General features: G+C 51.2%; 1 protein-coding gene across 3 annotated transcripts; it reads right to left on the reverse strand.

Annotated features, from left to right (window-relative positions):
- Positions 1-1,527: 1,527 nt before the first annotated feature.
- Hmgb3 (high mobility group box 3) lies at positions 1,528-8,439 on the reverse strand. 3 transcript variants are annotated; one of them, XM_020167447.2, is made up of 5 exons: positions 8,330-8,439; positions 6,108-6,262; positions 5,684-5,823; positions 4,912-5,086; positions 1,528-4,388 (listed from the first exon to the last, which is right to left on the reverse strand). In XM_020167447.2, exons 2-5 carry the CDS (start codon positions 6,255-6,257, stop codon positions 4,254-4,256), a joined length of 600 nt encoding a protein of 199 aa, XP_020023036.1. In that variant the 5' UTR covers positions 6,258-6,262; positions 8,330-8,439; the 3' UTR covers positions 1,528-4,253. The 3 variants fall into 3 exon arrangements, with proteins under 3 accessions (XP_020023036.1, XP_020023038.1, XP_073918638.1); XM_020167449.2 differs by lacking the exon at positions 8,330-8,439 and adding an exon at positions 8,142-8,284; XM_074062537.1 differs by lacking the exon at positions 8,330-8,439 and adding an exon at positions 7,179-7,274.
- Positions 8,440-13,264: the final 4,825 nt, after the last annotated feature.

Below are 13,264 nucleotides of genomic sequence, written 5' to 3' on the forward strand. Positions count from 1 at the left end.
TTTTCACTTAACAGTCTTAAATTTCCTCCAGAGTTTTCTACTTCCCATATATGTTTTGTTCCCTTTTCTGCCTAGTTCTGTTATTGTAAAGGAATTTTCTCAGTTTCATTTTCAGATTGTTCAATGCTGCTGCATAGAAATGCAACTAATTTTTCAAACTTATTTTTGTGATGCTGGGGATTAGGTGCAGGGCCTTTTACATGCTAAGATTAATTTTTGTGTTATCTTTCAACTTTGCTGAGCTCAATTATTTGTTCTAATTTGGAAACTCCTTAGGATTGTCTATACAAGATTGTGCCGTCCGCCTGTACAGTTTTATTTCTTCTCCAGTTTTCTTACCTAATTACCCTGGTTAGAACTTCTTAGTACCATGATGAGTAATAGTGGCAAAGTTGGCATCTTAAGAGCTGGGCATGGTGGTGCTGCACGCCTAAAATCCCAATACTTGGTAGGCTGGCTGCGGGTTTGAGGTCAGCTTATGCTATGTAGCAAGACCCTGTTTCATTAAAAAAAAACTGTGGAAAACCTTCTCATTCTTGAATTTATGGTGAAAACTTTTGTTAAGTGTGACACAAGCTATGAGTTTTCTTGTAGGCCCTTTAGTGGGTTGGAGTTTTTTTGGTGGCACTGGGGTTTGAACTCAGGGCTTCAAGCTATACCACATGAGCCACTCTGCCAGCCCATTTTTTGTGTTGGGTATTTTTGACGTAGGGTCTCTTGAACTATTTGCCTGGGCTAGCTTCTGTGATCCTCCTAATCTCTGACTCCTTAGTAGTTAGGATTACAGGGGCAAGTTTTGAGGTGTTTTTTTTTTTTTTAAATCATGAGTGTTGGATTTTATCAAATACTTTTGTGTTTTTGAGATAGACTCTCCCTATATAGACCAGGCTGGCCTTGAACTTTCTATCCTCCTGCCTCACCCTCCTGAGTGCTGGGATTACAGGCGTGCATGCCGACACAGGCTTCAGATGCGTTTTATGCGTCTACTGAGATGATCACGTGTTGTTCCCTTATCACATGGCGTCCCAGTTTATATTTTAATGCCTAACATACGAATGGGTCACATTGCTGCTCTGGTTGAAGCACTCAAGGAAGGCTGAGGCTACAAAGCTCTTTCCCAGGTAGCCCTAGTCTCCACAGAAAACTGAGCTGTGTGCTAAGAAGGCAAGCGGTCTCCATGGCTGCAATCCAGAACTCCTTGTTGGGCTTGACTCTGTCAGCTAGCTAAGCCCTAGTTAGCCTGGCTGGCAGGTTGTAAGTACTGAGCCGTGTTTTCAGTGACCCTTAAGCATCCTGCAAATTGTGTATTATCATAGCACAGGGTTCCGGAGCCAGGCCCCCTCCACTCCTCTGGCTAAAAAGGTTGATGTAGGGCTTTAGATCTTTCATACTTGGTCCTTTGGGAGGTTCTGTCCCACTGTTAGTTCAGAGCAAAAGTTGCAGTGAAGTTGGTACTTCACTGCTGATTACAATCAACCAAAACCACAGAGGCTTGGTACCTCAAATAGATTGCAGACAGCCCATTGATTACTTTTTGGGAAGACCGATTAAGAAACTTTATTAGAAGAAATGAACGTATCCAATGTCCCCAAGTACAGTTGTGGCAGAACAGACACATGGCAGACACAGACAATAGTTGCTATATTACAGCCTTGTTCTCTCCAAAAGGATAAAAGGTCATTCCAGAACAGGGGAGGGGGGGTTGGAGAAGATGCGGTTAGAGGAAACAGGTACTGCCCTTTTGGTTAATCAAGTAACAGGTTGGCAATGCAAGCACACACACCATGGGCCCAGGAAAGAAGCTACATCTACACCTCAGGTGGTCCCATCATGCCATGCCACTGCCAGCATCTCAGAGAAGCTAGAGCATCACTCGCTTGAGGAACATGTGGCAGCAACACCTTTTGAGTAGCAGCCTTGTTGCAAAGCAGCAAATGGGCTAAGGGGACTCAACCTATCTCTCTAGAACTAAATGCTGACCAAACAGCTCCTCACTTCTATCCAGCTACTGGGGGAACCTCGGGAAAATCCCCGCTTGCAGTCTTTGCCCTTCCACAGCCAGTACACCCAGTTACAAAGAAAGCAGCGGCACTGAGCAAGAAACCGTTCCGCTGTGACTACAGGCTGGGCTCCTCTTCTGTATTTGACAAGGTTGGTCACGGTTCCCAAATCTTGGCCTGTATCTTGGGTACTGTGCGGCGGCCACAGCAGCAGCTTTAGTCTGAAATGCCAAGTGACAAGGGCATGACTGAAGCAGGAGGAACAATCCTGGAACAAGTGCCTCTGGGCAAACCTCACAACCAAGGGGTTTTTTTTTAACTAGTGGAAGAATCAAAGAAAACAGGACAGACAGTTCTGATGAGAGGGAATGGCTACGAACACAGAGACGGGGCTGCCAGCATGCCTTGTCCCCATATAGGACCCAACAGGGTGGAGGGCACACCACCTCCTGCCACACAAGGTTCCAAATAGTGAGCTTAAAGGAAAACCTGCTTCCTTTTAGAGTACCACAAAACCAGCACCACTTGCCTCACATCTCCACGTACTAATGCTAGGAAAAACTAACACTTGGTCACCAACATGGTGCCCTTCATGACTGCAGTTAAGATGTACCCGCTGGCCTTCAAATGGCACTGAACAGCACCATTTGCTAGTGGTCACTGCTCCCATCCCAACCCCAACAAATGTTCCACCGCCCACAACGTAACTACCGAGACAGCAAGCTCATAGCTTAACAACACGGGCCAACAGTCTACATTTCTCATGAAGGAGCTCAAATGCCGGGTAACCATTCCACTTTTCATGACACATTTAGTGCTCGGAAACGATGGCCTCCACCAATCTGCTCAGGCCACTCGAGATGGAACCGGCAATCTCGGGGTTTGGGTTTTGTGAAGGAGGAAAGAAAGCAGGGGCAAAAAAACGGATAAACCCCTAGCGTACCACCCTAACCCACACACGCTCATGGGGTCCAGGAGTCAGAAGCAGAAGCCCGAGACTTCGTCAAATGTCATTCAGAACAGATGCCTGCGCAGCTCCTGGATGTGCTAGGCACAGTGAGGGGTAATAAGGCCTGAAGTCTTATATGCTGCACACTCCAGAACACTCTTTCACCTCACAAAACAGTGGCAGGAGGTAAAAAGGTGAAATGTGGCCTTACCAGCCTCCATCCTCACCACCTGCCTGCCACTAAACCATATCTATGTCATTGTCTTCTACATTGAACTTCAACTTCAGCTCAATGCCACTGACACATACATCCTGCAGAAGTTTCCTTCACCTCAGTCCTAAACGACTAAGGAGAAGTTGAGAGGCTGGTCTCCACACACAAGGAAGCAGGCTGTTTCGCTAGGACTACTGTGAGTCAGAAATTTAGGCTTTTGTAAGAGAACAGTTGTAAAAACGTAATACTGTTTATTTAACTTCAAAAACATTTCAGCATTCTAAACATACAAAAAAATAACAGAATGTTGCAAATTGGATTTAAGTACAGAAGGTTCCTGAACTTTCATTGATGCAGTGGTTCTTTGCTTTGCTGACAATGAAGAGTTCTACAATTTAAAAACAAACAATTTAAAATCTACCACACTTAACTAAAGAAAAAAATCCAAACACTTCTCATGCCAGCTGCCCCCCCTTTCCACAGCTAATAATGGCAGCAAATGCTATGTCACTATATACAAAAACAAGACAACCTGAAGCTAAATGGATGCCCACTGCAGTGTCAACAGGTCCAGCCTCACAGTGCACGCCCTGAGCTACAGCCCCTCCAAAAGGCATCTTTCCCCACAGCCTCAACGCCAAGCAAGGAGCATCAAGAGTCTGTCTCAGTTGTTCTGTTCTTTTTACAAACTATGGATATGTACAGTTGGTAACTCAGGATTTCTAGCCAATAACCATAGAGTTAACACCGCCTTACAAATTGAAAATAAAATGCCAGAAACATCTTCAAATGCCTTGACACACCAACAGCAAAGTGCACAGAGTGAGGAGAACACAAGAGTGCCTTTCCATTTTAAAAATGTTTGGAAATATGTACAACTTTGATACAGTTTCGGGGTGCTCCGGACACCCATGGCCACTTCCTGTAAACCACTGACAATCTCTAGAGCACTTTGAGAGACTACAATATGATCGTGATCGAATTTTGTAATTAAACCTAATGAGGGCAACAATCACACCTCAAATACAAGATGTGTCAACCACGCGCTCCCTACTCTAAGGTATTCACAAGGAGACAGATAAACAGTTTTTTATTCATCTTCCTCTTCCTCCTCCTCCTCTTCTTCCTCCTCCTCCTCTTCATCTTCCTCCTCCACCTTTTTCCGGGCAACTTTAGTGGGACCCTTTGCGTCAAACTTTCCTTTCGACTTATAGTCAGCAACGTCCTGGAAGGAACAGGGACACATTCCAAATGAGTGGCCAAGTTCTCCTGCAGCTGTTTGACCAAAACGTAGAGGCATGCAGTCTTCGCCTCAGGTAACAGCAAGAATTGAAAACAAGTGAACATAGAGCCCTATTATATTTGAGGTGCTTGTTTCCATATACACATGTTTCTTGGCCATTCAGATTTAAAAGTTAATGGGTATTCAACAGTCTTCTAACTCATGGTAATAGCCCTACCAATCTTTTTTTCTTAAGAGTGGGGCTGGGGTGGTCAGTGGTATACAGTGCTTATCTAACATGAGGCTCTGGGTTTAATTACCAACACAGCAAAAAGAAAAAATAATGGTGAGCAAAAACTGTCAAGCCTGCCTTTAGCAGTCCCCAAGACGAAAACCTGTCAGAAGTGTGACTCGCAGCACACAAGGCTGATCTTACAGGGAGATGGGCACTTGCGCACCATGCCAAGCACTCAGTATAGCAAAGCAGCCACACGCCCACAACCCACCAACACCAGTCCCCGCCTACCTTTTCATACTTCTCCTTCAGCTTCGCCGCCTTGGTGATATACGGCTGCTTCTCACTGTCACTTAAGTTATTCCACATCTCACCCAGCTTTTTCGCCACATCTCCAATAGAGATGCCAGGGTTTGTGGATTTGATCTTGGGGCGGAATTCCGAACAGAACAGGAAGAATCCAGACCTTGCAGGAGAGAATTCACAAAAATGAGACTTTAGGTTAAATCCCCATGTTCCTGAGTGCACACACTTTTTTTTGAGACAGTATCTCCCTATGCATCTCAGGGTGAAGTCACACTCAGCGATCCGCCTGCCTCATTCTGAATGCTGCAATTATAATGGGTGTACTAGCACACCCAGTTGAGTCCACATACTACTTCTTAGTGTGATTTCTCCCTCAAGTGAAGAGTTATAAACCACAGACAGCACTACAAAGTTGTACATACTAGAAGGTTTACAATGCTGTTGAGGCTTTCAGTTTCTGGGTAAGGAGTAAAGAACTTATGTGTAAGGACCCTGGCACCCAAAACTATGGTGCTTCCTTCCCAGTGAGAGGACCTCCAGGCAGCCTATAAGCTGAAGGTATAGCTGGGGCATGGTTCAAGTGATAGAGTGCTTGCCTAGCAAGACCAAGGCGTACCACAAAAAAAAAAAACAAAAAGCTGGTGGCAGTACAGAATGTTCTGTATAAGCATCAACATTTTTAGGCAAACTGGCTTTTAAAAATCCTTCAAGGAAAAGGAAAGCTCTTAGCCGTTCTTTCCAATCTGCAGTCACTTACGGAGGTCTTTTGGGGGCATTGGGGTCCTTTTTCTTCTTGCCTCCCTTAGCAGGCCCATAATCCTTCATTTCTCGGTCGTAGCGGACTTTATCCGCCTTTGCCATTTCATCGAATTTAGATTTCTCTTTCCCAGACATTGTCTGCAAAGAACAGGACCTGTCAAATTCCTCAACATCACGATACATCCTTGCCCCCAGCGTTCCCTAATTAAAGTGGCAGCTTTAGAACCACTTGCAAGAGGTGAGGGCTTTAGCCCCATGTAGAGCCTTGAAAAGTAAAAGCACACACCCAACATTCTAACGATAAGATGAGATGACTCCAGGTAGAGAGACAGAAAGCAACCACCCAGGGTGACTTTGAAGGTGAGTAATCCCCAAATGTGAAAGTCAACTAACACCAGCATGAGGATACGAAAGAAAATTACCTTCCACCTCTCAGAGCACTTCTTGGAAAATTCTGCAAAATTGACAGGGACCTCGGGGTTTTTCTTCTTATGTTCTTCCCTGCATGTCTGCACAAAGAAGGCATAAGCAGACATCTTGCCCTTTGGTTTCTTGGGGTCACCTTTAGCCATCCTTACTGTGATGGATGAAGACAAAGAAAACAATACAATGAATAACAAAATTACAAAGAAACACCAAAGGCAGAGCAAAGTTTCCTGTTAAGAATCCCATCACTCCTCCTTGCCTGACACCACTAGTAGCAGAAGGCAGAGCTGGGATGAAATCTGCTTCACTGTCGCTTGTCATTTAACTTTTGACCAGCATGAAGTGCGCTGGTTTGCAAGTTACTTCTCCAGACAAGTTTTCCAAACGGGGACTAAGTGGGTACTCAGCCCTGCATCACTGACGCACTCTGTTTGAAAACTGCCTCCATGAAGTGGGAAGAGCACCTGGAGGACACAGTCCTAAGAGGGTAGGTGACAGAAGACAGACTGAAGGCTAGGTGGCTACGTGTTTAACGCCTGTGTTTGAAAAATTACTGTCACCTCTGCTAAACAAGATCAAGGCAAAATAAAAACTGCAAATAGGGACATGTGAAATGTCAGTATTGCTGATGCGCTTTGGCTTATAAAATACGGCTTTTACCACACGGGTGATCTGGAAAGTGAGCTGGTACCCCTTGGTCTATTGGTTGAAATCCGTCACCGTCACTAGCTAAAGGAGGTGGGGACCCGAAAAGAGCTAATCTTGCCCAGGGGTAACGGAGAAATGCAGGTCCAGCCAGGAATACTTTCTGCAAAGTTTCCAAATAAAAATGCAGCCTTGGCGTGTCGTCGTCCCTGTCCCCCCTCCCCAGCTTCCCGCCATCTTTTCCTTTTCCCACACCCAAGGTCACCATGTAAAACTAAGGCGCTCCCCTTGGCAGCGATCGCCTGAGGGGCAGCAGTGGAGCCCCGCAGCGGCAAGCCCGGGCGGGGCGGGCCCCGGCGCGGAGGAGCCCCTGCCCGCAGCGTCGGGCCCCGTGCCGGGTCCTCCGGACACCCATAATTCACCTTCCATTTTGTCAAGAGCCTCCGGATGAAAGAAAGTGCCCGTGAAATCCGCAGCTGCCACCCCCGGGGGGCGCGCGGGGCCGCCGGCGGCGGCGGCGGTCGCGCGCTGGGGACGTGGGGCCGGGCCGGCGGCGGCCGCGACAGCAGTGCTGGTGCCCGCCGCGCCTCCGAGCCCCGCTCGCTAAAATGGCTGATCCGCGCGTGGCCGGCGCAGGCGGCGGCCGCGGCGAACAAAGCGGCCCGGGCCCCGCCACCGTCGCCGCCGCACGCTCGTCGGCCGCCACCCCGCCCCGCCCCGCCCGGGCCGCGGGCCGGACCTCCCCGCCCCCCCCGACGCGGGGCGCACTCGGGATAACAAAGGCGCCCGTGCAGCCATGGCGCTCAGCCGCGCCGGGGCCCGCGGCGGCGCCCCCGGCCCTCCACGCCACCCGCCCCGGGCGCCGGGCCCGAGCCCGCAGCAAGCCGCCCGCCTTGCCGCCCCTCGCCGGAGCCCCGCACCGCGCCAGCCATGTTACCCGGCGGCGGCGGCTGCGGCTGCGGCGCCGGCGGGCGGGAGACGAGCGGGGGGCAGCTGGCCCGCGTCCCCCCCCACCACACCAAGGGCCGCCGGCCGCTCCGCGACGGCCATGTTAATGCGGAGCCGCCGGCGCAGTCCGCGGGCCCGCGCGACGCCCGGCCGAGCCCGGCAGCGAAGTTTGCCCGCGCCGCAGCCCCCGGCGTCACCGACCGCCCGCCTCACGCAGAGCCCGTCCCAGGCTGGGGAGCATCCGCGCCGGACGCTCGCCGCCCTCCGCAGCTGCGGGAACATCTGGCCTGAGGTGGCTGGGGCGGGGGGGTGGAGGGGTGAGGGGGCTCGGCCCCGCGGCCGCTGCCCCTGGTGGCGACCGCCAAGCGGAGACGGCGGAGGGAGCCGAGCCCCGGGAGCCGCGGGCTCGGGAGGAAGCCGTGGAAAAGTTGAAACACCTGAATTGCTTCTTCCTTCCCCGCCACCCAGCCAGAGAGAAGGCGAAGGGGCGGGCAGGGCGCGGGAGGAGAGGCAGGAGGCGGCGGCGGCGGGCGCGCTCGCGGAGGCGCGGGCCGGAAAGTTGTGCGGGCGCTGCGGCGGCGGCGACGGCGGCGACGGCGACGGGCGCGGGCGGTGCGAAACGTACCTGTATTGTTCGCTAGTCTGGGCAGCGCAGGGCACGACGCGCCGCTCAGCACTCCCCAGCCTCGCGCTAGCTGCCTCCACGAGAGCCGCCTGATTGGCCAGCGGGCTCCGCCGTTTAAAACAGCCTCCTCGCCCGCCCATTGGCTGCGGGCCTCATGCATATTAAGCAGGCGCTGGCGCCCATTGGGCGCGGCCTCTGGGCTCATTCATTCAAACAGAACAACCCGCCGGCCCCGGCTGCGGAGGCAAAACAGAGAATAATAATATTCTCCCCTGACCACCCCGCGCTCCGCCCCCCTTAAGCCGTGCTGCGATCTCAAAGGACTTTGGAGAGGTGGCCCCGCGATGCCCAGGGGCCTCGGCCTCTAGCGTGGAAGGCCAGGTCAAGCCGCACTGCTCTGCCCCCCTGCTCCCAAGGAGCCACGGCTTGGGCGCCCCTCAACACCCTCCTCCCCCGGCCTTGGCCTCTGGCCCTCAGTCTGCTCCCCTGCTCCGGGAAACCTCCCCGGGCCGACCAGCAAGGGCCGGCGGTCCTCCACCTCTCCCCAGGTCTGCCGCACCGCCGCGATCGCGGCCCGGCTACAGCTCGGTCCTCGATGCTGGACAGAGAACGGCTGCATCCTCATGGAAAGGTTTCGGGCCTTGGATCCCACTGCCTACCCCAAAGAGGCCCGACTCCGCGCCTGCGGATCGCGCTCAACTGCACTGTTGCCAGTAATTGCCAGAAAAACCGTATCTGTGCCTGCGGTTGGGCAAACGGTGGGCTAGGCGAGCTAGAAGAGGAGAACGGAGTCTGGCAAGAGCGAAAAAAAGAGAAAAATGAGGGAGAGAATTTGCGGTTTTGTGGGCAGGGAATAAGGGTAAAGTTGGCCTATGTTCACCGCATTCCCTCCCTCCTGACATAACCTACGGAAAAGAATAAAAGGGCTTGCAACAAAAGAATGAGTGGGATTTCACTTGGTCTTCACTTTGCTACTGGCCGGTGGCATGGCCTTGAGCAACTCACTCCCTTTGGAGAAGGAGACAGTGGGTTTTAAGGTGAGAGGGGCGTGGGAGCACTGTTAGCTCTCTAAGGCTGTTCACAAATTTGTGGGGTTCTTGGTTGCCTGGAAGATCTAGTACTGCTGGGATGTGATAAGCCTAAGAGGCTGTGAGGAGTCTAAATGTTCTATGGTGGCCAGGACAGTGTCCCCAGAGCTAAAGGTCTCCAAACAGCACTAGCAGCTCTGTTTGGAAACTTACCTGAGGGGGCTGCAGCTGTCGCTCAGCATTCCCAGCTCATACTTGGAGCTCTGTTTTGATCCCTCGCACTGCCAAAGGGGGGGGGGGAAGATTTGAGGACCCTTGCCTCTTTGAGGCAAACTTCCTGGAAAGGATGAAAGAAAAAGGAAGGGTAAGAAAAAGAACGGTTTAAAAGCTGAACTTTGGAGAAAATAATGCACACCAAGAGGGCCAGCCACTGGTGGCTCTCGCATTTAGAAAGGAGGGCCACCAAAAGATGAGTTTTCCAAATGCTCGTTTTTTAAAATTTTTATTAGGATATATTCGTTGTACAGGGGGATTCCTAGTGACAATTCCCATTAGACCTATATTGTACATTAGTTACATTCCCCTCCATCGTCCCTTCCCACCAACCCCTTCCCCTCCCCACTTAAAGCAACTGCAAGAGGTCTCTTAGTTCTGTTTCATATAGGTATATGAAGTCCACCAACCATACACCCGCACCTAAATCTCCTCCATTTACCCTCCCCCTCTCACTAGTACCCCCCCCCACCACACACACACACCATGCCTATTTTCCAGTCCTGGTTTTCTTATTAATATTAAAGTTGCCATTCAAAGGGGTGTCTCAATGTACGCCCCCTTCCATTGCTCTTCCTCACCCCTTTATCTCCCACCGCCCATTTTTCAACAGCTTTCAATACACATCGTTATATCCTCTACCTTCACAGATGTTATGTTTTATGATATTACTGATGAGCTATCCTTCTCTTTTCCTTTCCCTCTTTCCCCAAGTTCCATAGAGTACTTCCACTATTACTCCAAATGCTCTTTACAGAAGCTGGCTGAGTTGGAGGTGTGCAAGGGAGCTCTCCTCACACACCACCTGTCGTGCCAGCCCTATTCCACTCTCTTGCCAACAAGTCCCCTGAGACCTTGCAGATCAAAAGGCAGTTCTAATGCAGCTTCCCACAAGAACCAATAAGTAGCAAACCGTTTTCCCACGTCCCCAGTCTAGACAGTCAGGAGTTCAGGAAGCTTCAGGCAGGCCACCTTGTCTGATCTTCTGCCCCATTAGAAACAGCTGAGTGGTTGCCTACCTACTTCACGCATACCTCCACTCATGGGGAGCGTGCCAGCTCCCCTTTACTGTGCCTTCCATCCCTAGTCATCTCTAAGCATTGGGGCCACCATCCCACACACAGCTCACTTTCTCACTCTTCAGAGAATTCATGATAGGCCAGGCCTTTTGTCCAGGCAGATAGGCCCAGCTCCTACAACCAGATTCTCAGGAGCCCCACCTGCTCAGGCCGGAGCTGCCCTATACTCCTCTGACACCATACCATCTCTGCCCAGCTCAGAACCTCATATGATCTGACTGCTTCTGTGCCAGGGCACATTAGCTTCTCCAGGTTGTCAGGCATTTGTAGGCTACAGAATTGAACTGGAGTCTTAGGGTGGCCAAGGCCTCCCTCCAGCCAGCTATCGTCCAGAGTTCTGGCCACACTGAGAAACTGCACTTCATTCTCCCAGAGGCAGCCACTTGAGTGTCAAACCACATAGCAAGGACCACCAAGACGCCCTTCCCTGCTCTGCTGCTCTTCTCTTTCTGAGCACATACTTTGAATGTGGGAAGGTTTGCTCCCGTTCTTCCAAGTAAGTTTTCCAACTCTGCTCTGAAGAAAACTGCTCCTTAAATGAGCCAGAGCACTTGGCCTGAAACTTCACTCTGAGGTGGTCGGCATCAGACTTCATGAAACACGACTATGACTTCGCTAAGAGTATCAGATCTGAAGGTGGTTGCCATGGTTCCCTGCTCCTAGCCCCGACAGAAACACACATGCCACACCAAGTCTCTAGGTCCTTTTCAAACCCCACCTCCCTAAAGCCTCCAGTCCTTCTGCACAAACCCCCACCTAGAGGCCCCTCACAGCCCAGTTTCCCCTCCGTGGGAGTGCATGCTGGAGCACAGGCAGCGGCCAAGTGGGTTCCTGCCTCACCGAAACTCTCAATTTAATTCCATGTACATGTACTAAATGCCTACTTATGGCCAGGCCAGGTGGTACATGCTTATAATCCCAGCACTCTGGAGGCTGCAGTGATAGGATCCTGAATATGAGGCCAGCCTGAGCTGCCTAGCAAGACCCTGTCTCAAAAAAATGCCTAATAATGAATAATAGAAGGGACATTGGTGGGGGGGTCAGAGCTGGAAGGAAAGGACAAGGCAATGAGTGACTGCACTGTCACTGACTCACTGGTATGCACTTTGCCAGGTCACTTCACGCCTCCCAGAGTGAAGCTGATTCAAGCCACCTTACCTACCACATGGACCATTGCTCAGACAGGTGGTTAGGGAGGCTGTGAGTGAAAGTGGTCTGGCTGTCACTAATCAAGAGCTGCCCCGGGGGCTGGGGGTACAATTTGGACTTGCCTAGCATGTGCAAGGTCCTGGGTTCCATCTTCAGCACCAAGGAGAGAGAGAGGCTGGGTAAGAAGCCGCCCAGGGAGAATACTAAAGACCTGTCTCAAAGATGAGAAAAGTGACAGAAAGTAGGTGGCAGGGCACAGGCTGATGTCAGTGACCCAGGATGGTCCACGTCCTCTGTGCAACAGAGGTTCCTCAGAGCCTGTTGGCTGGTGGGGGAGGGGTACTCCCAAAAGAGTACCCAGGACAGCCAAGCAAGTGAGCAACTAGTTGAGGAGAGGACACTCCAGGCCTCTCTCCCAGCCCTTCCGGGAAAGTACTTTAACCCCATCAGTCACCTCCGAAGGCCAGTACCAGGCAGAGCCTGTCCACAAAGGAGAACCTCACTTAAGCTGCGTGGCTGCCTAGGGAAGTTATGAAAACATTGAAAGTAAATAAGAAAGAGGATGAAGAGTGGCAAATGCTATTTAAAGAGGTTTCTGGTCTTTGTCAGTTGAAAGCCCCCAAAAGATTAAGAGGAATCCTCATCATTCAACAAAAAATGAAACCCTGATCCCCTGGCTACCCCCCGCCCCACCTCCACACACAGGCCCCAAAGTTTTCACTTGGGTACCCAGAGCTTAAAGGTGGCTTTCCAGAGGTCCAGTCAGGACAGCCTCCTTTTATGAATCAATGGAAGCCAAGCCTGGTGGTACACGCCTATAATCCCAGCACTTGGGAGCTAGAGGCAGGACGAACATGAGTTGAACGCCAGCTTGGGTTACATAGTGAGACTCTGTTTCAACAAAACGACAAGAAAACAAGAATGAATAGGACTAGGGATGTCGCTCAGTGGTAGGGTACATAGCATGTTTGAGGCCCTGGTTTCCAGTCCCTGCACCACAAAAATTAAAAAAAAAAATCAATGGAAGTATAGCTAGACTGGGTATGGGGGGGCAGGTGTGGATTGGGATGGGATTGTTGAGTCATTTGAAATATATCAAGGGAACTTGCTGTGAAGACCCTGCAGTGAAACAAGACCTTTCCATAGAGGGTGGAAAGACCCTTATAAGTCAATCCAGATCTTGACATACAGGATGTCTTTATGGAGGCTTCTAGGCCTTGCCCCACGTTGCCGGCTTACAGGACCCAGCACAGCCTGGTGCCTCCCGGTCCCTCCCTGTCCTCCCCAGCCACAGTCTTGGAGCCCAGGCAGCCCTCTCCCCACCCCTCTGCTCTGCATGTTCCCTTTTCTCCCATTCAGGACAGATGTTTTCAGAGGTGATTTGTCCCCAGAGAGCATTGTTAAGT

This window comes from Castor canadensis, chromosome X (assembly GCF_047511655.1).
Source record: "Castor canadensis chromosome X, mCasCan1.hap1v2, whole genome shotgun sequence".
Taxonomy (NCBI): Eukaryota; Metazoa; Chordata; class Mammalia; order Rodentia; family Castoridae; genus Castor; species Castor canadensis.